This window comes from Dermochelys coriacea, chromosome 10 (genome assembly GCF_009764565.3).
Source record: "Dermochelys coriacea isolate rDerCor1 chromosome 10, rDerCor1.pri.v4, whole genome shotgun sequence".
NCBI classification, from domain to species: Eukaryota; Metazoa; Chordata; order Testudines; family Dermochelyidae; genus Dermochelys; species Dermochelys coriacea.
This window is the reverse complement of record NC_050077.1, coordinates 56,770,158-56,791,322: the sequence shown is the minus strand read 5'-3', so window position 1 is coordinate 56,791,322 and position 21,165 is coordinate 56,770,158. Positions and strand designations below refer to the sequence as shown.

General features: G+C 41.3%; 2 protein-coding genes and 1 long non-coding RNA gene across 6 annotated transcripts in view; 1 reads left to right on the top strand and 2 right to left on the bottom strand.

The window, feature by feature from the left end:
- LRRC49 (leucine rich repeat containing 49) overlaps window positions 1-3,708 on the bottom strand; it is a 141,906-nt gene extending 138,198 nt beyond the window's left edge. Inside the window, exons 1-3 of one of the 4 annotated variants that reach the window (XM_043494535.1) lie at window positions 2,840-2,896; window positions 2,516-2,577; window positions 1,910-2,036 (exon numbers count right to left, since the gene is read on the bottom strand). Coding sequence is in view for 1 of the 4 variants with exons in the window: in XM_043494532.1 (XP_043350467.1) it covers window positions 2,840-3,342 (503 nt within the window). In the remaining 3 variants the exon portion in view is untranslated. Of the gene's footprint in view, window positions 1-1,909; window positions 2,037-2,515; window positions 2,642-2,839 lie in introns of those variants that run through there. The other 3 variants (XM_043494536.1, XM_043494534.1, XM_043494532.1) reach the window with 3 other exon arrangements.
- Window positions 3,709-6,401: 2,693 nt separating this feature from the next.
- LARP6 (La ribonucleoprotein 6, translational regulator) lies at window positions 6,402-15,665 on the top strand. The gene is made up of 3 exons (XM_043494537.1): window positions 6,402-6,767; window positions 12,891-13,086; window positions 14,080-15,665. Exons 1-3 carry the CDS (start codon window positions 6,751-6,753, stop codon window positions 15,145-15,147), a joined length of 1,281 nt encoding a protein of 426 aa, XP_043350472.1. The 5' UTR covers window positions 6,402-6,750; the 3' UTR covers window positions 15,148-15,665.
- On the bottom strand, window positions 13,421-21,149 carry LOC122456201. Its single transcript, XR_006274935.1, has 2 exons — window positions 18,166-21,149; window positions 13,421-18,128 (listed from the first exon to the last, which is right to left on the bottom strand). It is a non-coding gene; the product is annotated as an uncharacterized LOC122456201 (long non-coding RNA).
- Between the last annotated feature and the right edge of the window lie 16 nt (window positions 21,150-21,165).

Sequence of the window (21,165 nt, the reverse complement as noted above, 5' to 3'; positions counted from 1 at the left end):
CCCTCCACACTTGGCTCCTGCTGGGCTGAGCCTGCCCACCCACAGAAGGGTAGGGCCCCTGGGTGTTTCTGGGGCAGGCCCAGCCCTTGCCCTGTGTCAGGGTCAGGTGCAGCCTCATTGTTGAGTCCCTGTACTAGGGGAAGTAGGGGCTTCAGGGTGATCACCCACCTCAATGCAGCCAGTGGCCTGTGCTTTCCACTGCCATGCTGGAGCCACATTTATTTATTAACAAATAAAATTTGCAGAATTGTGCAGAATTTTAAAATATTGGGCACATAATTTTTTTTTTTCGTGCAGAATTCCCTCAGGAGTACTGTATGGCCCTGAGATTGTCACATGAGCGTAGGTTGAGACTTCCATAGGGATTAGAAATGGAAAAGTGCTCAGCTCTACCCAGAACCTCTGAGACTGTCTACCTAACCTAATTTTACTCTTGCCTAGTCAGTTAATCCAACAATGCAAAGCAGTAAAAGAGACCCAAATCTGGAAGTTATCTGGCTGATTACATAAAGTGGTCATATGCTCGTCTCCAGCCAATTTCTCCTAGACTGAGGAGGCTGGCCAGCTGATTCATGGAAATGTAATGGCAAAAGTTTTATTAAAAAAATCCACACTGAGTTTCAGGGGGAAATCATAGACATTTTGTTCTCCCCCTGCTTTCCGACAGCCAGACTTCAGACTGATGTTATACTGTTCAAATTCCATCTTTCAGAGAATTCTAAAGCACCTATCACCTAACTGGCAAAATGTTGGTAACTTTGTGTCTCTCCTAAATGCTGTTGTATTTGGTACACAATTATACCCATGTATTTCAGTGGGCAGGAAGTGATTGCTCCTATACACTGACTTAGTATTTCTGAGGCACTCTGGATGAAAGATACTATGCAAGTATGAAGAAAAGGAGTACTTGTGGCACCTTAGAGACTAACAAATTTATTTGAGCATAAGCTATGAGGTATTGTTATTTTTGCCTTTGAAGTAAAATAGTTATGATGAAAAATTGCCATTGATATGAATGAGTTTAGTGAAGCCCTTGAGTGTAGTACATTGGATTATCAATATAATCGTTTTTAAAGGTTTGATAAATGAGAGTTCAGGTGATATCAAATGGGAATACCACCCACTTGCCTCACAGGAACATTGTGTTATCTATGGTATGTATGATCCTGTGAACACAGACTAACATGGCTGCTACTCTGAAACCTGCAGTGTTAGTGTGCATCTCATTCTTTAGTGTATTTTCCCTCATACCACCACTGGGAGATAGGGAAATACATTTTACAGATGGGCAAGACACAGTCAATGGAGCAACTCCCATGTTAAAGTTAAGCTCTTCAGAGCAGGTACCATGTCTATAGTCTCTCTGTAAAGCACCAGGCACATCTATGATCCTACATTATAAAACAATAACATTTATGCAATCATTTCTGTTTATTCATGTTTGTTATCTTCAGGCAATTTCTCAAACATTTACAACCTCAGCAGCTATTGAATAAACCATTTTAATTTTCCAGAAGATGAGACTCGAGATGGAATGTAACCAATTTAAAACAACAGACATTTTCAATATATTGAAATACAAGGAAAAGACAATGCTACATGAGTTCCTTTAAGCTGTTCATAGTTACCATAAACTTCTTTGTATGACAGTCACATTATACTTTGGAAGCTGTGCATTGCATGCAGTGATTTCTTTATGAAGTTATTAGATGCAAAATCGCATTAAGATCTCAAAGTTGTTCACAAAGATAAACTGCATGTTGTAATATATTTAGCACATAAGAATGCAAATCAAGGAATAGATAAAAGATAATCAGAAGTCCAACTGGAATATAGTGAACCCTTATAGCTGCACTTCCCTGATGGCCCAATCACTTTCTAATTACATTTTAAAAAAATTAATTTCTACCTCTTATGGTTGCCAAGATAATCTATTTTGACCTGATGGAGCACTTTCTTCAGATAGCTGAAAATAACACCTGGGAAAGAGGTGTGAACGGATGACAATCATCACATTGAAATGTTAACTCTGAAACCTAATGGCAACCGATAAAATAACATTAACTATTTGGCAGATAGTAATTTTGACAGAAACATCCAGTGACTGAGTTTGAGTTGCTTGCCATCCTTCTGTCTACCCTTCTCAGCCCCACACCGACCATGGGATATCACATATTCCCAGGCCTGGAAGCCACTGAATATTGCTAACTTGTAGGGTAGGCCAGCTAAATGCGAAAAATCAGGACTTTTTTTTGGGGGGGGGGGAACAGGGGATTATAGTTGTGTATATAAAAAACAAAGCCCCTAATATCAGGAGTGTCCTGATAACATCCAGAGGTTCAATCACCCTTCTAGCTTGGATGAAGGGATTTTCCCAGGCCTCCTGCATATACAGGAGGATTACAGAGCTTGTGACTAGGAGAAGGCTGGCAAACCGTGACTCTGCTTTACAAGAGTGCAATAGCCCCTTTCCTGCCCCAATAAATGAGTGAGCCCTTGTCTCATGGAAACTCACCCAGCGGAGTCCTTCGCCGACGTGGGGAGAGGTCTACTCCACGCCTTCCTGAAACAGGGTGCCTACAGGGGGGAAGCTGGTGGTGCTGCCCGGATCCCACGTCCAGAGGCCCCCGCCCCCCGACCCTTCCTTGGGTGGGGTGAGAGGCCTCGCCCCACTCGCAGACTATCCCCGCCCCCACCCGGCAGCCCGGGATGGGGCGTTTGTGCCCCTCCGCCCCCTTTGCCTCGCCCAGGGCGGGCGGCTCAGCCCGGCACACCGACCGGCCCCCGGGTATAAAAGCCCCGGCGGGCAGCCCACCCCCGTCCCCTCCGCTAGGCTCACCCCGGGGCGGCCATGTACGCGCTGCTCAGCGCCTGGCTCCGCTGCCTCCTCTGTCTGCTGCTGCCCGGGAGGGCGGCGGACGGGGAGCGCTGGCCCGGCCCCCGGGCTCCCCGCGAAGGTGGGCGGGGGCCGGCCGCCCAACAGCAGGAGGGGTCTGGAGCTGCGGGCGCCGCCGCGGCGCTGCCTGGCTCAGAGACGCGGCGGGAGGAGAAGGCGGCGGCGGCGGCGGCGGCTGCGGGCAGCCCGGCGGCATCGCTGCTCGCTCGGCTCCACCGGCTCTGGCGGGCTCTGCCCTGGCACCGGCCGCTGGCGCCCCCTTCGCACCGGAGCCCCATGGCCGAGCTGCCGCCAGGGAGCCCCCAAGGCCCCGGTCCGGAGCAGCCCGGGGTCGCCAGCCGGAGCGCGGAGCCGCTGGAGGACGGGCCCGGCGGCGCCCCGAGCCCGGTCGGGGAGGCCGGCGCGGGGGAGCCCGGGAGCGGCCCGGTGCGGATCCGAGTGGCCATCGCGGCGGAGGAGGAGGAGGAGGAGGACGGCGGAGCCCCGGGTCTGACCCTGCTGGGCGGGGGCAGCTGTAGCGAGGATGACTCCGGCAGATTTGGGAAATCTAGGTACAGCCCCGGGACGTGAGCGGCGCCCAGCCCGGCCCCCGGCTCGGCTGCTGTGCTGGGGGGCCCCGGACAAGCAGGCGCAGTTAGTGCCTACCTAGGGGGGCACCTCCTGCGGCGGGGGGGGGGGGGCTGCCCCGCCCCGCGGGGTGTTAGACTCGGGCGGGGGGTGCCTGGTGCTGCTCCCCCCCTTGGGGGCCGCCGCAGGAGACGGGTGTTGGCCCCGCGACGGGCCGGGGCGGGGGCGCTCAGCGCCTGATGCAATGAGGGCTCGGGAGTAGTCGCCGGCCCAATCGGAAACTTGCTGCAAGTCGGGACGGGCGTCGCGTCAGGCGGCGGCTGCCCCCGCCCCCCGAGACACGCGCATTGCCGGGAGACGTGTCTGGCGGGGCGCCGGCTGCGGGAGGCTTGCCTTGGGGCTGCGGCGGGGGAGGGATCCCCGGCTGATCTGGCACTTGGGCGGACTGGCGGGTCGGGTTTACTAGCGCTGGGAACCCGAGTTCGGGGAGGAGGTGACCTCCCCCGTCCCCCCGCGGAGGTGCTGGGGTCTCCTTTCGGCTCTTTAAATCCCACGGTGATGACCTCGGCTGAACCCTGGGGGAGAGATTCCCATGCAAAACCACTGTGGAAAAGCCAAACGTCTCTGAAGGTGCGGCCAGGGGCCAGATTGCACTTCCCAGATCTCTGGGTCAATCAGAGCAATGTAGGGCTGGGAGGGACCTGGAGAGGTCAGTTAATCCAGCCTCCTGCAGAGGCAGGGCCTCGTAAACCCAGACCGTCTTTAACAGGTGTTTGTCCAACCTGTTGTAAAAACCTCTAGAAATGGGGATTCCCCAACTTTCATCGGAGCTTCACTACCCTTATTGAATCGTAGAAATGCAGCCTGCCCTCCTGCTGCCTGGCAAAATCTCTGCTATGGGGCTCTTCAGTGACTTAAAGAATGGGGGGAGGGGGAGAATCATGCACAAGTTGGGAAACTGTGGATCCAAATGATCCTTTGCTAATATATTGCAATGTGTTAATAGAGAGGGCAAATATATTTCTTTGCTGGAGAAGTTATTCGACACTAAAAGGGTGAAATACCCCTGGCTGTGACTCTTCATCCTCTGCAGTACTCACATAGCAAACCTCTCCTATAAATCATGGATTAGCTGGGGGCTTTGTTAATCTGATTGGGTGGGTGATGTTTACATGGCAGAGTTCACCCAGGGTTGGAGGAGAAAGGAGGATTAGGACCAATCCAGTCCTTAATGTTGCCTCAAAACACTAGAGCTACATGGTGTGGTGCTGAGATTGGAAGCTATTTCCAGAATTGTTCATTAGCACAATTAGTTTGTCAGTCTCCTTCTGGAGTGTGATGCAGTGGTCACTCTCAACAAGGAGTTACTCTAGAAATAAAAAGAAAAGGAGTACTTGTGGCACCTTAGAGACTAATGAATCAAAGGCCTCAAAACAGCTCAATCCAATGGCTTTACTTCAGATTAAATCTGTAGTAATGAGCTGGGGCATTGCTGCCAGGTGGAGCGCTGGATGCACTTAGTAAAACTCTCTCTCCCCTTTGGAAATTAGAAGGGCTTCTGTCTGCTACTCCTTTCTTGTCCTGACATTAAATCCTGTTCTGTAATCATGAAGCCTTAGGTAGATGAACTGCTTGTAGGCAAAAAGAAAAGGAGTACTTGTGGCACCTTAGAGACTAACAAATTTATTAGAGCATAAGCTTTCGTGAGCTACAGCTCACTTCATCAGATGCATTTACTGCTTGTAGGCAGTAATCTTCCTGTATTGTGGCTATAATATTCTTTTGATCTTTTGAGGATTGCTCAAAAGAAGGAATAATGTAAAGAGTGCAGAATGCACTTTTCTGTACTGTTGTGATAATCAAACTGCTTTTGGGAAGTATAGTCTGTGCAGATTTTATTATAGATGGGAGAGAGGTCTATGGCATTAACTGTGTGCAGTTAACATGACTGATTTGGGACTAAGTAGTATAACTGTTTCTGTTAGGGATGTGAGGTTTTTTTATTGATAGTTACACTAGTGTGGAAACAGTTATACTAGTATAAAAGTGCTTCATACCAATGTAGCTTATTCTTCCCTTACAGGAATAAGCCATACCAGTATAACTGTGTGCACATAAGGGGGCTGAGCTGGTCTCGTTGAACATAAACAACTTTTGTGTGTAGACAATAAATCATTTTTTTTCAGGATAGACTATGCCGTTGTGGGCAAGGTCTGTGGGTATGTCTTATGGTGTGTGTGTGTGTACACTTTGATTTAGCTGGTTGTAAGACTACAAACTTGCCCTGTCTGCGCTAGGATTTTATAATTTGTTAGCTACCACGTTGTAAAAACATTTCCCCTAGTATAGATGAGGCCTGTGTGAGTTGTACGCTAATCCAATTAATCATGGGTGGAAGAAATATGTTGTCATTATTCCTTTACATGCTACCACTACTACGCTTGGTGTGTAAGAGATGACTAAATGTTGCAGCTATAACTCCGTCAGTAGGTTGCCGTTTCCAGTTTGGTATTTGTCATTATAGTGTGTGTGTGTATAGATACATACACACACACACAAAATAATATATAGTGTGGGATCAATTATTTAGCTAAAATGCCAAGCTCTTAATGATGTAAATACACATAGACTTGTTTAATAAAAATATACAAATAGTGTGAGCAGTATTAAAATGACTTAGATCTGTTACAGGTTCAATTGTGAGACATCTTAATCTTAATGGAACTGTTGGGCTCTGCCTTGCAGTGAAACCCAGACTAGTCCTTAGCTCAGTTCACCTTAGGGTCTATGTGAGTGGAAAGCTAAAGGCAAATACACTGTGGGGAGATGGCAGTGGTGAAAAGTTGGTGTGTACGGAGGCCTATACAGTGCCAAAAATAGGCAAGAAAATGCTGTTGGCCAGAGGAACACCATAAGAGCTCTGACAACTTAAAATTCACAACTGACAAAGACCTGGTTTAAACCACTTTTTTACCAGTATAACTGATGGTTAAGGAGGGAATGGGGGATATTATAACCAATATAGTTATACTGCTACAGCCCCTCAGTGTGGATCCATTTATACTGGTATAATCATATCCACGTTCAGGGGATTGTGCAACTTTACTGCTTAGCTATACCAGTATAGTTAGTTGTTTTGTTGTTGACCCCCCAATGAAGTATGCTGTACAGTGACAAAAGAGAGGAATGGAGTGAAAAGGGGAATTGAGGCTCGTTTGATGCCAGGAAAGATGCAAAAAGCAGAATGCTTTGGATTTGGATGAAGGATAACTTTTGCACTAGGAGTGATGCCTAATCAGAAATGGTATGTTGAATTATAAGACTTGATATTTCTTTATTAGTAGAAACACAGTAATCATATTACTGGTTAGCTATTTCTGAGCACTGGTTTGTAACCTTGTTGGAGATTTGCTTCTACCCATTAAAATGCTGTAATCTAGGATTACCACTTGGATATCTTTCTCATAAACAAAACATAATTTAAATAGAAATAATTTAATAACTCATCAATCAACACACTTAAAAGTTGTGTGTGCGCTTTTTGGTAATACAATTGAAAGCTTCTGACCTTTTAACTGGCAGCAAAATATTAACCCCTTTAAATATGTACATTGATATTAGTTCCCCTAAATGCTTTATAATTATGGTAACTTGATAGTTATTAAATACATATTTAATTTTTGATTTAATAATTGATTATGGGGGACAGAATGGCTTAGACAGTCAAACCAAAATATTTCTCTTTGGATTTTTTATCTACTTTTGTTAATGGCAACACCCAAAATTACTGTAAGCTGCAAGGCAACTTCTTTCTGCTCTAAATCCCTATCTTTCAGTTTGTTCATTTGATAGACTTTAGAAAGTCAGTTTACTGTTTTGTGTGAAACACTTAAAAAAAAAAAAAAAAATCACAAAAGTTGACCAAGGACCACAGACAGGTTTAGTACCTGAAATCTAGTTACTTTTAAGTTAAAATTATTTTCAACTACACTTTCTTTAACTTCATATTGTATTTCTATTTCTAGGATGAATAGAAAAACACCTTTTAAAATACAAAGGAATACTCAAGTGTAAAAGCTGTTTGACATTAAGTTCCATCTAATATGCTAAAGGAAATTGAAGAGAGTATAGTTAAGCACTCAAAAATCGGGACATCTATGCTATGTCTGAGCCCATTCCTTGTGCTGATTTCTATAGTCTTTAATTGCAATATCGCACTCTCAATTATAGTATAATATAGAGGTTCACCCGCTCTGAGAACTCCAACCATGTAAGTGTTCTGGGTCTGCAGTTTACCTTTTCAAAGGGGGCACATGATAGATGTAACACCACAGATCGCACAAGATTCCAAAAAAATAAAATTGCTCTTTAACAGCAGAAGAAATGCACAGATCTGTACAAAAATTAGAAACCCTACATTAATTTCCCTGTATCAGTTTTCTCTCCAGTCTGGAGCTTTCCTGTGGCTGGTGTCCCATTGTTGCTGCAGCCTCTACTTTGACTTTTGCTGCAATCTTAGTTAAGCTTGCTTTCTCTGAGCTTGGCCCTGCAACTAAATCACTGCCATCCATGAAAATATGCCCATCTCTTCTCCTTCCCAAAGGTTCCTGTGAGTCCTTTTTAAACATTTATGCCATGGATGCTACAGCAGCACAGTTGCAGCACTGTAGCTGTCCCACTGTAGGACTATGGCATAAAGGCTTCCTATATGGACATAAGTTGAGTTTCTATCAATGTAGATCTAGGTAATCCATCTCCCTGAGCTGCACTAGCTGGGCTGATTGACAAATTCTTCCGTTGACTTAGCTGCATCTACACAGGGGTTAGGTCAGCTTAACTACAGTACACAGGAGGGTGAATTTTTCATTGCCCCAGAGTGATGTAGCTATGTCAATCTAAATTAAATGTAGAGTGGGCTTTTGCCTTGTTTGGGAACTTTACACTCTCCAAGTGCCAGCACCCTGCAGATGTGTAAGAAGAACTAGTTTCTCCCAGCCTCAGCCAACCCATTGTCATTCAGGTGTTTCCAATGAGTTCTAATGACCCCCATTGTATCTTGTCTGGGAGGGACATGCAACAAGCCCTGTGGGCCTATGGTGGATACACTTAGGCCTGTTCTACACTTAAGTTAGGTTAACATAGCTATGCTGGTCAGAGGGTGTGAACACTCCAAACCCTGACTGACAAACTTATGCCAACCTACCCCCTGGTGTAGCTGCAGCTGTGCTGATGGAAACATGCTTCCGTTGATGTAGCTACCATTGTGGAAGAAAGTTGTGTTCCTGCACTGATAAAAAAACCCCTTCCATCAGTGTAGGCTGCGTCTATGCTACAAGGTTATACCTGTTTTGTTACAGGGATGTAGCTATGCCAGTATAGGTCCTGTAGCGTAGACGTACTCATAGACTGTGAAGCATTGCATGATACAGCAGTTTTCCTAAGAACAACTTCACAATATCAACTAGAATCATAAATTGTACAGACAAATTCTCCAAATCATCACAACACTTCCAGTTTGCAATTTGAGACTCTTGTAACATAGTAACTGAAAACCAATTTCCTCTAGGTCAAGGCAGTGAACACCTCGTTGCGGACTATTTCCAGGCAAATTGCAATATTCGATCCTCAGCTATTTTGGCTGATGGGTAGTTTAAAAAAGTTACACAAATATTTTTCTGATGTTTCCCCTCTCCTTACACAAAAACAGCTTTATTTGGTTTTGGTCAAATTTAAAAACATTGGGGCACAGTCTAAGACTGGAAATGTTTTGTGATATGACTGTCTGAAAGTGTTTTAGAAAGGAAATAATTTTGCAACTTGCTCCCACTACTTGGAGCCCAATCCTGAATCCATTTAAATTTATACCAAACTCCTATTGTCTTCAGTGACTAGAGCAGTGGCACCCCAGTGCACTGCTTTTGATTTTGCTATTATCATACAAGACTTATTACTGTAGTGCGGAGTCGCTTTCAAATGAGATTTCACTGAGGTTTGTCAAAAGGTTAGAATGTATCCAAACAGCTTAATATATTGATAATCCTATGAGCTTTGATATCCAGAGGACATATTCTACCCACAGTGCACAGATGAATTTGGTTTCCTGTATGAGTAATCTCCAGATGAGTCACAACCTAAATAAGTTGTTTTTCAGTCTGCCCAAGCAGCTTTGACAGTCAAATCCTTTATAAAAGATATCCAAAGAAAGAGAAACATTTCATGCAAGTTATAGACAATATACATCTATTAAGATGCTTGTTTCTCACAAAAAATCCTTGTGACCTTCTAAGATTGATTCCTGAACACCTTTTAATATTAATTTATTTTTTCTGTATTATGAAAATGGTGGTTTCTTCAGGTTATGATCACCAGAGCTAGAGCAAGTGTAGAAAGCTGGTTGTATATAGAAATGCCAACGTTCAGTATTTTATAGAATATTTGAGCTAAATTTTTTTAAAAAACTTAATGTGCCAAGTGAAACAGTCTTAAACAGAATTGAAAAGGTGACTGGTGTTTGAGCTGGGTAGAACTAGCAATGCAGTATAGCTCAGACCAATGCATCAGGAGATGAGGTATCCTGCTTCTGGCATATATCTAATACTTTAGGGAAAATGTAAAATGGGACCAGCTAGGATGAATTCAGTGTTTTAATATTGTGGGGGCGGTACTGACCTTTGTAAATGAAAAGGTTTTCTTTGAAGCATGAAGCTCTTCCTGGATTTTCTTCCCACATTAATCTTAACTCAGTAGTTGCAAAGGTCCATGCTAATAAAATCACTTCAAAAAACTTTGATAGCTGTGTTTTGTACTTAAATTTCCCGTTAAAATAATTCCATAGTGGTAGCTAAGTGAAGATATGGATAGAGTTAAAAATCCACATTCCAATTAGATTAAATAACTTTATCTTTAGTGACAAAGCAAAGTGAGAAATAGTCAATTATTTGGACTAGGATGCTAAGAAGTCTTCCTTTCCATCCCCCTCTGATGCCCCTATCTAAAAGTAACTGTACTACAAGTTACTAACTTTCAAACAAGACCTAGATTTCAAACTAGAATTCTCTCTCTCTCTCTCTCTCTTCCCCTTGCCCTTTTCAATGGTACTTGCAACATCACCTCGCTAGCTAAAAGGGTCTTCAAATATGGAGACCTTTTTTTAGAACTGTTCCAGAATATTTATCAAGCGATCTGACTTTGTGTCCACAACTGAGTGAGCAATAAGTAAGTATTGTGTGCAAGATCCATTGACCCAAGTAGAACTTTTGTATACAAAACAGCCATTAAATCTCTCTTGGTGGGTACAGACGGTGGTGCCTCAAGATTGCATATGCAAGCGATAGGCTGTCTTGGGGCTTGTCTACACTTACATTTTATAGCGCTCTAACTTGCTGGCTCAGGAGTGTGAAAAATCACCCTTCTGAGCACAGCAAGTCTGAGCACTTTAAAGCGCTAGTGTGGACAGGCTCAGAGTCTGAGCTCATCCCCTCGTAGAGCTGATCCCCACCATGGGAGCACTTTGAAATTTCTAGTGTAGCCATGCCCTTAGGCAAGTGCACTATCACTGCTTGACAAACCGCCATAGCAGAGGCGCTCAAGTAGCATTCCCTCTTACCCTAATAGTGAGCAGCCAACAAAGTGTCCCCCTGTGAAAACCCCAGGACTCTCGAAATTGCTCCCTCCATTGGTCCACAATAGCATGAATATGATCATATTTGGAGCTTGTTGCAAAGGCCAAATAAAATTTGGGGGGAAGGAAGAAGTTATGTTTTAGGGGCCTTTTCTGTTGATTTGAATTACTTGGGTAGCTGAGTTAATTTATCAATACACCTATTTTTATGGTCATTGTGATTTGATGCCAACAGCTTTTTAGGTAGGCATTTTTATTTAAATCTAAAATGTATCCAGGAAGCTGTGTACTCAAGTAAATTCCAGGATGAGGCTCCACTGCAAATCAAGCTTTTAATAGATAAATCACATACCTGTACCTGGATAGCCCATGTATAATTATGTATTAAACTTCTGTGAACCTTGATAGTACTTGTAGAATGTACTCTTGGGTTGAGCTGTTTGCCCCAATAACATGTGGTAACTTAATTTACCCAGATTTGTACCCCAAATTACAAGCATTGGGACTGGTAGAGGGACAGAGGTCCATGAGAAGTGTATGTGGCTGGATTAAGAATTACTGTTTTGGATGAGATGTCCAACAGAGGTGATGACTTGTTTGCTAGAGAACTTTAGGCAAAGAGAGCCAGACTTTGGAAGGTCTTTCCTGAGGGAAGGACAAAAAAGGCACTTTAAATTATTTCCCAGAGACCTGTCTGTAAACATCCAAAGTTACTTAGATGGACACTGAACAAGAATGCATTCAGACTCAAAACAGTGGATCTGAAACTGTCATCTCTAGCCTATCTCTGTTGTATGGTTAGCATATGAGTCTTCATTTAGTATGGAAATGACATTTAAAATGTGTAAAATATAATCCTCTTAGGCCTCTTCAATGTTTAAATGCTTGTTGGAATCCTAGCTTTAAAACATCAACTATATTTTTGCACTGCAGGTTATTAGGGCACTGTTTTCTGGCTCATTGCTTGTTATGCAACTGTCCTCACAACGAAGTCTAAAGTAATTTGTTTAGCAGCTTCAGATGGAAAAGGGAAGCAATGATAGATAAAATAAGCTTTTGCATAGCACCAAGCATTGGTGCTCCTCATCTTATTTTGTTAGAAGCTGGCTGAAGACTTGGACTTGTGGTGTAGTGTTTGTGAACTGCTGAAGTACATGACTCATTGTTCTGCGAAATCTGCTCTTGCAGTGAGCTGAGGACTTTGGCTCCTTAAGCTGACTAGAAAGATTCCATCTCTGAACAGGCATCCTGCTGCACAGGGAAAACTGACTGAACCTACTCATTGTTTATCAAATAATTTGACAAGAGTCTGCTTTTGCTCAGGTGCCCACATGGTTCTGTGAGTTAATGCATGTTGCCTTTCACTCTGAGTTGGTGGTTTAGTTGTTTAGGTCACAAGTGAAAATTAGATTGTCCCCATAGGCATAGGTGTTGTTTTCTGTTCAGAGGAGTAAACTGTTGTAGTGGAACTTGCATCTGCTTCAAATCGGTATTCTTAGTTTCTCCTTTAACAGCCTGTTCTCCCCATTCCTTTCCTCAAATTCATGTTTGATGTTACATTTGTACAGTGGAGATGATGGAATCGGATAAGATTCCTTGTCAAACAAAGCTCAGTGCTGGAGTTGAAGGATGGGTTAATGCTGCTTAGTTTAGTGATTCAAATTTATTATATTTCTAGCACAGCATTCTCTAAACAAGTATTTGCAGTTTGCCAACTTGCTTTTCATTATCTTTATCAGTATAAAGCAAGACCGCAATGACCAGACTAAGATCAGTCTATAAAATGACTTCATTATCTTGTTCTAGTGGCGGGGAGAATGATGGTGAGGACTTCGACCAGGACTGGAAACCCCCAGATAATGAGCTGATCCAGAAGCTTATAACACAGGTTGAATATTATTTCTCAGATGAGAATCTTGAGAAAGATGCCTTCCTCTTAAAGCATGTGAGAAGAAATAAGATGGGCTATGTCAGTGTTAAGCTACTCACTTCTTTCAAAAAGGTAGGTTCATTTCTGAAGGGCCTTTAAATCTACTCCAACTTAATGAGCTACTGAACAGATATGGCACATTGGTTTTGGCCAGTCTGAAGGGTTGATGCAGTTAACATCCTACTGTTACATTTGTTCTTTTCTTCTAAAATGTTGTATAAATAATCAGACACAACTTCTTGATTTGCCCAAGAAATTGTGCAAGTCCATCAAGCCTAAGGGAGAGTGAAATTTAGAAAAAGCATCCCTTTCTTGGATCCTACCAAGCAAGATCTTAACCTATCTTTCTTTTTTTTTTTTTCCCCCTTAAACTCCTAGCGTTAGGGGGGAGACTTTTAAAATTACATTTTTTTTGAGCCAGCACCATCCTGATGAGTTTAATGTCTTTTGACCTTTGCAGACTTAACTTGGCTGTACAGTTTGGTCCAATAGCTATAGTGCCCTGAGAGGCAGGACTTGTGGGTCCTAGGCCTGATATTTTGATATTCTGAAAGGCACTATGGAAGTGCCTCTTAACTATTAAGGGTAGGGACTCTGTTTAATAGTTTTCTAAATTTAAGCACAAAAATAAGGTAATGGGACAGAGGGGGAGGCTACCTGTTTGGAATTTGATGCACCAAGCAAAGCAACTGTTGAATAGGCAGTATAAGCATGCCTCTACAATGAGATGGGAGTAGAAAGATTCTAAGAACTCTTGAAGAGGCATATAATAGCTACAGAAGTAATGACTTGTTTAGTCTGGGTAAGTCTACAGTTGGTGATGACTTTGATCTCCAATCATGTAAAAGGAACAGGAAGTTCACAACATCGTACTGATGGTCACAGTGACAGTAGGGAAACATTTTTAAACCTCCTTTCTGTTCAGGAGGAATACTATAGAAGACTTTGGCTGATCTTTCATTTGAAATCCAACCCTGTATCGGTCTCAGGTTTTCAATAGCTGTAGAGAACTATAGTTCTGGTGTTTTAATGAGCTGCATTAAAGTGTAACCCTTTTTCTTAAAGGTAAAACATCTTACCAGAGACTGGAGAATCACAGCCTATGCCTTGAAGTATTCAGACATTCTTGAGCTGAATGAAGATAGCAGAAAGGTTAGAAGAAATACCCCAGTTCCAGTGTTTGCCAGTGAGACCCTGCCTAGCAAGATGCTGCTTGTGTATGATATCCACTTAATTTCTGAGCTACAGGTTCTGAGCCAGGATCAAGAAAATGGATGCATGCAAGAAAAGATGATGGAGCATCTTCTCAAGACCTTTGTTACTTTTGGTGTAATCTCATCAGTTCGCATTCTCAAACCTGGTAAGGATCTTCCACCTGATGTCAAGAGATTCAGTAATCGATACACCCAAGTTGGAACAAAGGAATGTGCAATAATAGAGTTTGAAGAAATAGATGCAGCAATTAAAGCTCATGAAATCATGTGTATTGAAAAGAATAATGAAATTGGCATGAAAGTTACCCTGATAGGTATGAAGCCTCCAAAGAAAAAAACTGTGAAAGAAAAGAACCATGATGAAGATCCCAGCAAGTCTCTCAACAAAATTAAATCCCTGAATAAGAGAGTTGAGGAACTTCAGTATGTTGGGGATGAATCATCAGCAAACAGCTCTTCTGATCCAGAGAGTAATCCTACATCTCCACTGTCTGGTCGCAAGACTAATACTTCCAGCAAATTGAGCCCTACCACCTATCAGAACAATCACCTGAGCCCTAATGTTTCACCTAGGTCAAGCCCCTGGAATAGCCCATCTTCTCTGCGCAAAGTGTCCAAGAAGTCTCCGCTTGCTGAAGATGGCAAACTTAACCCTAGCACTAGCCCTGAAATCTCAAGGAAATGTGCAGATTACTCTTCAGATAGTAGTATTACTCCTTCTAGTAGCCCCTGGGTTCAGAGGAGAAGACAAGCTCAAACTGTAACGCAAGAACAAAGTCCAGCAAGTAGCCCAATGCTTGCCCGGAAAATACAAAATGCAGATGGGTTACCTGTAGGAGTATTGCGGTTACCCAAAGGTCCTGATGGTACTAAGGGATTCCATGGATGCGAAAGGAATAAACCTATGAAGAATGAATAAATCTTGGGTATTTTTCTTTTAAAACAAGTTTCACAAATCAATTTTTTTGTTCAAGCCTGGTAAAAAGACTAGCACTTAAGTGACTAAATGAAGTCAGTATTTAATTTTTAAAGGTTTTGTATTCATGTAGAGACTCGCTTGTATTTGCACTTAATCTGCATTATTTTTATATTTTTTTTTGTTTGAGAGCTGAACATTGAAGTGTTACTTTTTTTATGCCAGGTATTTAAAACAATTTATGTAACTGCATATTTGTGCAAAGCTATGATTCTGAACAGCAATGTGTAAACACTTGATAATACTTAGCTGTTGTACCATAGCATTTCAAAGCAATACGTCACCACTCTGTTTACTAAGAGGTTTGAAGGTTTCCTATTTTAGTATGTTGAAAGGAACACTAAGCTGTAATGTCATGTCAGACACTTCGCTAAACTTGTTTGCTTAAACTTCCAAAGATGCTATATAATAGGACCAAACTGTGTGTATTTTCTGTGATGTGAATAAAAAATGCTGAGTAATGAAGACTTTTCTAGGTATCAGATTCTAATGTTCAAAATGATCAGATAAAGACTAAAGGTTCTAAAGTTGGTGACCATCTAAACCAAATTGTTTAAACGGATATTTCCTATAAAGCATGCTAAACAGTTTACTTTGGAATATGGAATACCTACATCTTTCAACCCTGTCTGGCCCAGGTTTAGGTCTGTTTCACATGACTTGCTCTACCTACTGTGCGAGGACATCATGTGTATATGCCAAGTGACCAATGCAGTTTAGAGTGAATCCTGTGTGTAAGCTAGACCTTATATTAATGTATACAGGCAACATAAGGGCTAGTCTACACTAGAATCTCTACAGTGGCGCAGATGTACTGATGTAGCTGTACCACTGTATTCCATGCTGACAGAAGAGAGCTCTCCTGTCGGCATCACTCCACCTCCCCGAGCAGCAGTAGCTGTGTCAGCAGGACAGCTTCTCCTGCCATCAGCATTGTCCACACCAGCACTTAGATCTGTGTAACTTGTATCACTTTTCCATGCCTGTGCATGACTTTCATTATACTGAAGTAAGCACTGGTGTGTACAAGCCCTAAATTTAGCTCATTAAGAACATGGCTTTCGGAAATTTCTATCTTCAAAAAGAGTCCAGACAGCAAAGTTATAAGCATTCAATATATTTGAACAAAGGTTGTGTGCATGTTTTGTTTTCCCTAAGTACATATCAATACCTAGAATATTTCCTTAGGATTGCATGGGTATGGACACACTGAGTGTTCACTATTTTTTTTTTTAATGCTATTGCAGCTGGCGGAAGTCCAGATAAGATGAATCACTTCATCTGTGGCCATGCATGTATTTCTAAGAGGCTTTTTGTTTTGTGCTCTTTTTTTATGTGGTGTTTCTCTTGGGACTGAGAGGCCAGACAGAAATCCATCTTCTCCAACCCATCCTTATCCAAGTCTCCAATATTGCAGTATAGGGAAGCCAGGCAAGGCGGGTTAGTTTTTTTGTGTTGTGTGAATTTTCCCTGTGTTGAGGTTTATTCCTGTTTTCTGTAACTTTCAGGTTTTGCCCAGAGGGGGATCCTCTGTGTTTTGAATCTGAATACCCTGTAAAGTATTTTCCATCCTGATTTTACAGAGATGATTTTTACTTTTTTTTTTTTTTTTTAATAAAACCCTTTTTAAGAACCTGACTTTTCCATTGTCCCAAGATCCAGGTGTTTGGGCCTTTGATTTTGTAACTAATGGGTTAGGATATTACACTCAAGCCTCCTCAGGAAAGGGGGTGTGTAGGGTTTGGGGGGATATTTTGGAGGAAAGATGTCTCTAAGTGGTCTCTCTGTTCTTCGTTTAAAACACTTGGTGGTGGCAGCATACTGTTCAAGGACAAGGCAAAATTTGTACCTAGAAGTTCTTAACATAAGCTAGTAAGAATAAGCTTAGGGGTCTTTCATACAGGTCCCCACATCTGTACCCTAGAGTTCAGAGTAGGGAAGGAACCCTGACAGGAGGTATTGTTACTTTCTTGATTTAAAAAAAATTGGGACTGTTGGATAACCCAGTGGAAAAGGGAACTGAAGAAAATCAGGCTTCATTAAAGAACACATGAGCAATTGCGATAGAAATTAAGTTTGAGGAATAGGTAATCAAATTAAGCAAACAAGTTGGCTTTTGGCAGTGGCTTTATAGAGAAACAATTTCTCCTCATCTCTAACAAAAGGGAGTAAATTAGCTGTACCTACACAAACAAGTTGTCTTGCTGGTACCTTTTCAAGGATGATCTAAATTAATACACTCTAGCATAGAGGCCTATTATTCATATAGCTGAGAATAACATACCTCATCCATGAAATGGGGTGGGGGAAAAGCTTGGGGCAGGGGTCCTGTAGATAGAATTGTTTAAAATCCTAAATTTGTCAAACTACTTATAGCCCAGTTGGCTCAATTTGAGCTGATATGCTCTTCAGTAGAAAATCATAGAGACTAGCACAACTTTTCTGAGGCACCACATAGTTTGAATAAGCATTTGTGGTATAAGCAAGGGGGTATACGATTGATAGCTATAAAATCATGAATGAGGGTGAGAAAATGAATAGGAAAGTGTGACTTATCCCTTCACATAACATAACCACCAGGGGTTACCCAATGAAATTAATAGGTAACAGGTTTAAGACAAAAAGTACTTCACACAAAGCCCAGTCAACCTGTGGAACTCATTGCGATAGGATGGTGAGAAGGCCAAAACTGGGTTTAAAAAAAAGTATTACATTCATGGAGAAAAAAGGCTTCAGTCCCTATTAGCGAAGATGGTCAGGGGAATGAGCCAATGCTCAAGCTGTCCCTAAACCTCCATCTGGGAGAGCCTCCAACTGGACAACAGGAGTTGGATCACTTGATAATTGCCCTGTTTTGTCTATTCCCTCCAAAGCCTCTAGCACTGGCTGCTGTCAGAAGACAGGATACTTGGCTAGATGGACCACTGTTTTGACAAAGCATAGCCATTGTTACAAAAAAACATGTTTTGCCTAGCAATAGGCTGTAATTTAAAGTTTCCAATTGTGAACTCCAACCTCTGTCAAATACAGCAGTATGATCACTTTTCAACCAAGCTGAAAAGTAACCCCTTCATCAGTACTGTGAAATTTTTTATCCAGTTGCCTTACTGTGTTTATTACAATCTGAAAGGAAATATAGCATTCACTGTCCCTGGGCTTGGGGTCCATTTTTAAGTGGTTATCTATAGCTAACAAAAACAAATTTCACTTCATTTTGTGTAGCACAACTGATATTAAAGTATCTGTATCTTTACTTTTTTAAAAAAAGTCAGTTTCCTCTCAAACATTTATCTAGCAAAAAGCTCATCTTTATTTGAGGGGGGAGGCAATCTATGCTTAGAGAGAAAATAAGTAAAAATGGTAAAGCTTACTATAGCTGTACCTTTGTTTCACTCAGTATGCAGGCCTCAAAAATAAAATGTATTCCTGTGTATCGCTAATGCTTGAACCTCCCTGATGCAACACCACAACTAATTAGCATCAAGTGTCCCACTCACACCTCAACACATATCTGCCAGTAACTTGGTCCTTTATTTAATTCACACATTAAAAAGTACTATTTCACAGACAACCCCATTGAAAAAATGTATCCTAGAAAAACACTACTGAATTAAGCAGGGAATACTATCCCATTGATTAGAAGCCTATTTATTCCAGATGCTAAAACATGGTTAAACTATAACATCTTCAGACTGCAACCACTTTTCACCAGGGAGCTGAAGTGCAGTCACTTTTCCTTACAGAACTGAAAGAAGGGGAATATAGTCTCATAATTAGCTAGAGCCGCATTCTGCTGTTTACTCACACTAAGCATTGCCCCACACTGCAAGTAAAGTAGTCCCAGAGATTTCAGTGAGCCTACTCATGGTTTGCAATACTATTCTTTGTGAGTAAAGATATCAGAATCTGGTCTCAAGGTTGCTAACACAGTCCTAAACTTACTTCAAGTCCAGGTAACAAGATATTCAGGCCGATTTCATGTCATTTTCCTTACTTCACCATCACCATATAATTCTTGGTTGAGAAACATATTTTGTGGAAACTCTGATGATGCAGATTACAAAGCCACCCTGTAGTCTCCCTCTTTGCCAATGCCCTGGCCTGCTAAATGGTCTGCTCACCCTTCAATGGCTGCCTTTGAAGAGTAATAATTGCATTCACATAGTACAATTTCAGTGTAAAATTAATTACTGTAGTCTCCCACGAGCATTCCACAATGTGACTATTTTAGTGAATGTACTTATTTTACTGATCATCTTAGTTCCAGAAAAGGCCAAAAAAAAAGTCACCGAACACTTCAACATTCCCTGTTCATATTTTAACTTACAAATAAATAATGTATAGACCTCAGAACTAAAACCCATAAGTAAGTTTGTTTAATATCAGCTGAAGAATGGGAATTAAAAAGTATTTAATTTTTTCCTTCTGGATAACTGACTTCAGCCATTAAATATGATGGGCATATGAACTGTTATATTTGGATATGAGGTCCAATCATGCATCACTGGGAGTCAAAACGTAGGTGTAATTAAGGGTAACATTTGGTTCTTTGTATCTACAACCACATTCTACATTTGGTTATTATGGAGAAAGCTCTCAGTCTGATTAGTTAGTATGTGTTTTTTACATTGCTAAGAACTAAGGATTGGTAAATTCAATGGGAGTTTTATTCAATAAATAACCCCAGACTTTAGTCCTTTCTGAATGGCTGGAAGGTTCATTGAGCACATATTACCTTAATTCAAAGGATCCATTTGAAATATTTATGTTTTAACTACACGATAGTTTCCATACTTTAGCTGAGCAAAATTAGGGTAAAGTATGTTTTGCTTATAAATCAATTTCCTTGTATGGTCTTGAGTACTAATATAGCATATTGCAAATAAGTTACAATTTACTGATGATATTCTGCCAAGAACTATTTAACATTTAAAAAACTACTCTTACACTGTCTACATAGTGTGATGGTGTCAACAGCACCAAAGTACATGATTCTATGTTGAAGCTTTGAGCATCCAGTGTTGTAGAACATGCAAGGTAAGCATGGAGCTGAGAGAATCCAATGGACCGATTGAAATAATTTGGAATGTTCACTTGTGATAGGCCCTGGCAGCAGGAAACTGAGGACACAAAACTACAGATTTTTTTAAAAATTTAAGAGTCACACGTGGTATTTCCCAATAAATTGGTGTAGTGGGTTTTCCTGGATTAAGGAGGAAAACTATTCTTCCTCTTTTTGCCATAGCGCTGTAGTCCCTTTTGTGCCTGTTCATAAGAACACATTTTCAAATCTAAAGTCTTCCTTCCTTTCTGTATCAATGATCCACTTAATTAATTGGTGCACTTCTATGCTAATAACCACTTTTTAAGACAGCTTTTAAGCAGTAATAAATCTCACAATACAGCAACTCAGTTTAAGGTATCAAATGATGATACTGCTGCTTCACACATAATAAGGTCACAGGCTCCATGTTAAACTCATTGTGAAGTCATTACTTGAAACTAGTTGTACAGAAATCAGATAAATCCCATCTCAAGCCAACACCTAAATTGATTACATCATGTCTTTCTGTGCCAGGTGAGTAACTTTGTTTCTTTTGGTGAAATTTGGTACAATTTAGCTTATAATAAAATAGGTTTACACTCAAATTTATATTAGAGTCAGTATGTATTCAAATAAAATATTGTGTTCTTTTAAAATATTTGTGAATATAAGTACTTTGTTATGCACAAAAATTAAAATATATTTGAAATAGCATGTGTGTGAATTATTTTATATAAAATAATTGAACCTGTAGCATTATTTGATCTATTTTATTTTTCTTACTTTCAGAGACCATCTTTTAATTTCTACACCAACAGTCTTTTCAGACCATAAAATGGACAACAAATCAAAAGTGGATCTTACTGATATAGTAAGTATGCTTTTCTCCTAAAAGCACAAATATTTCTTACTGTCTT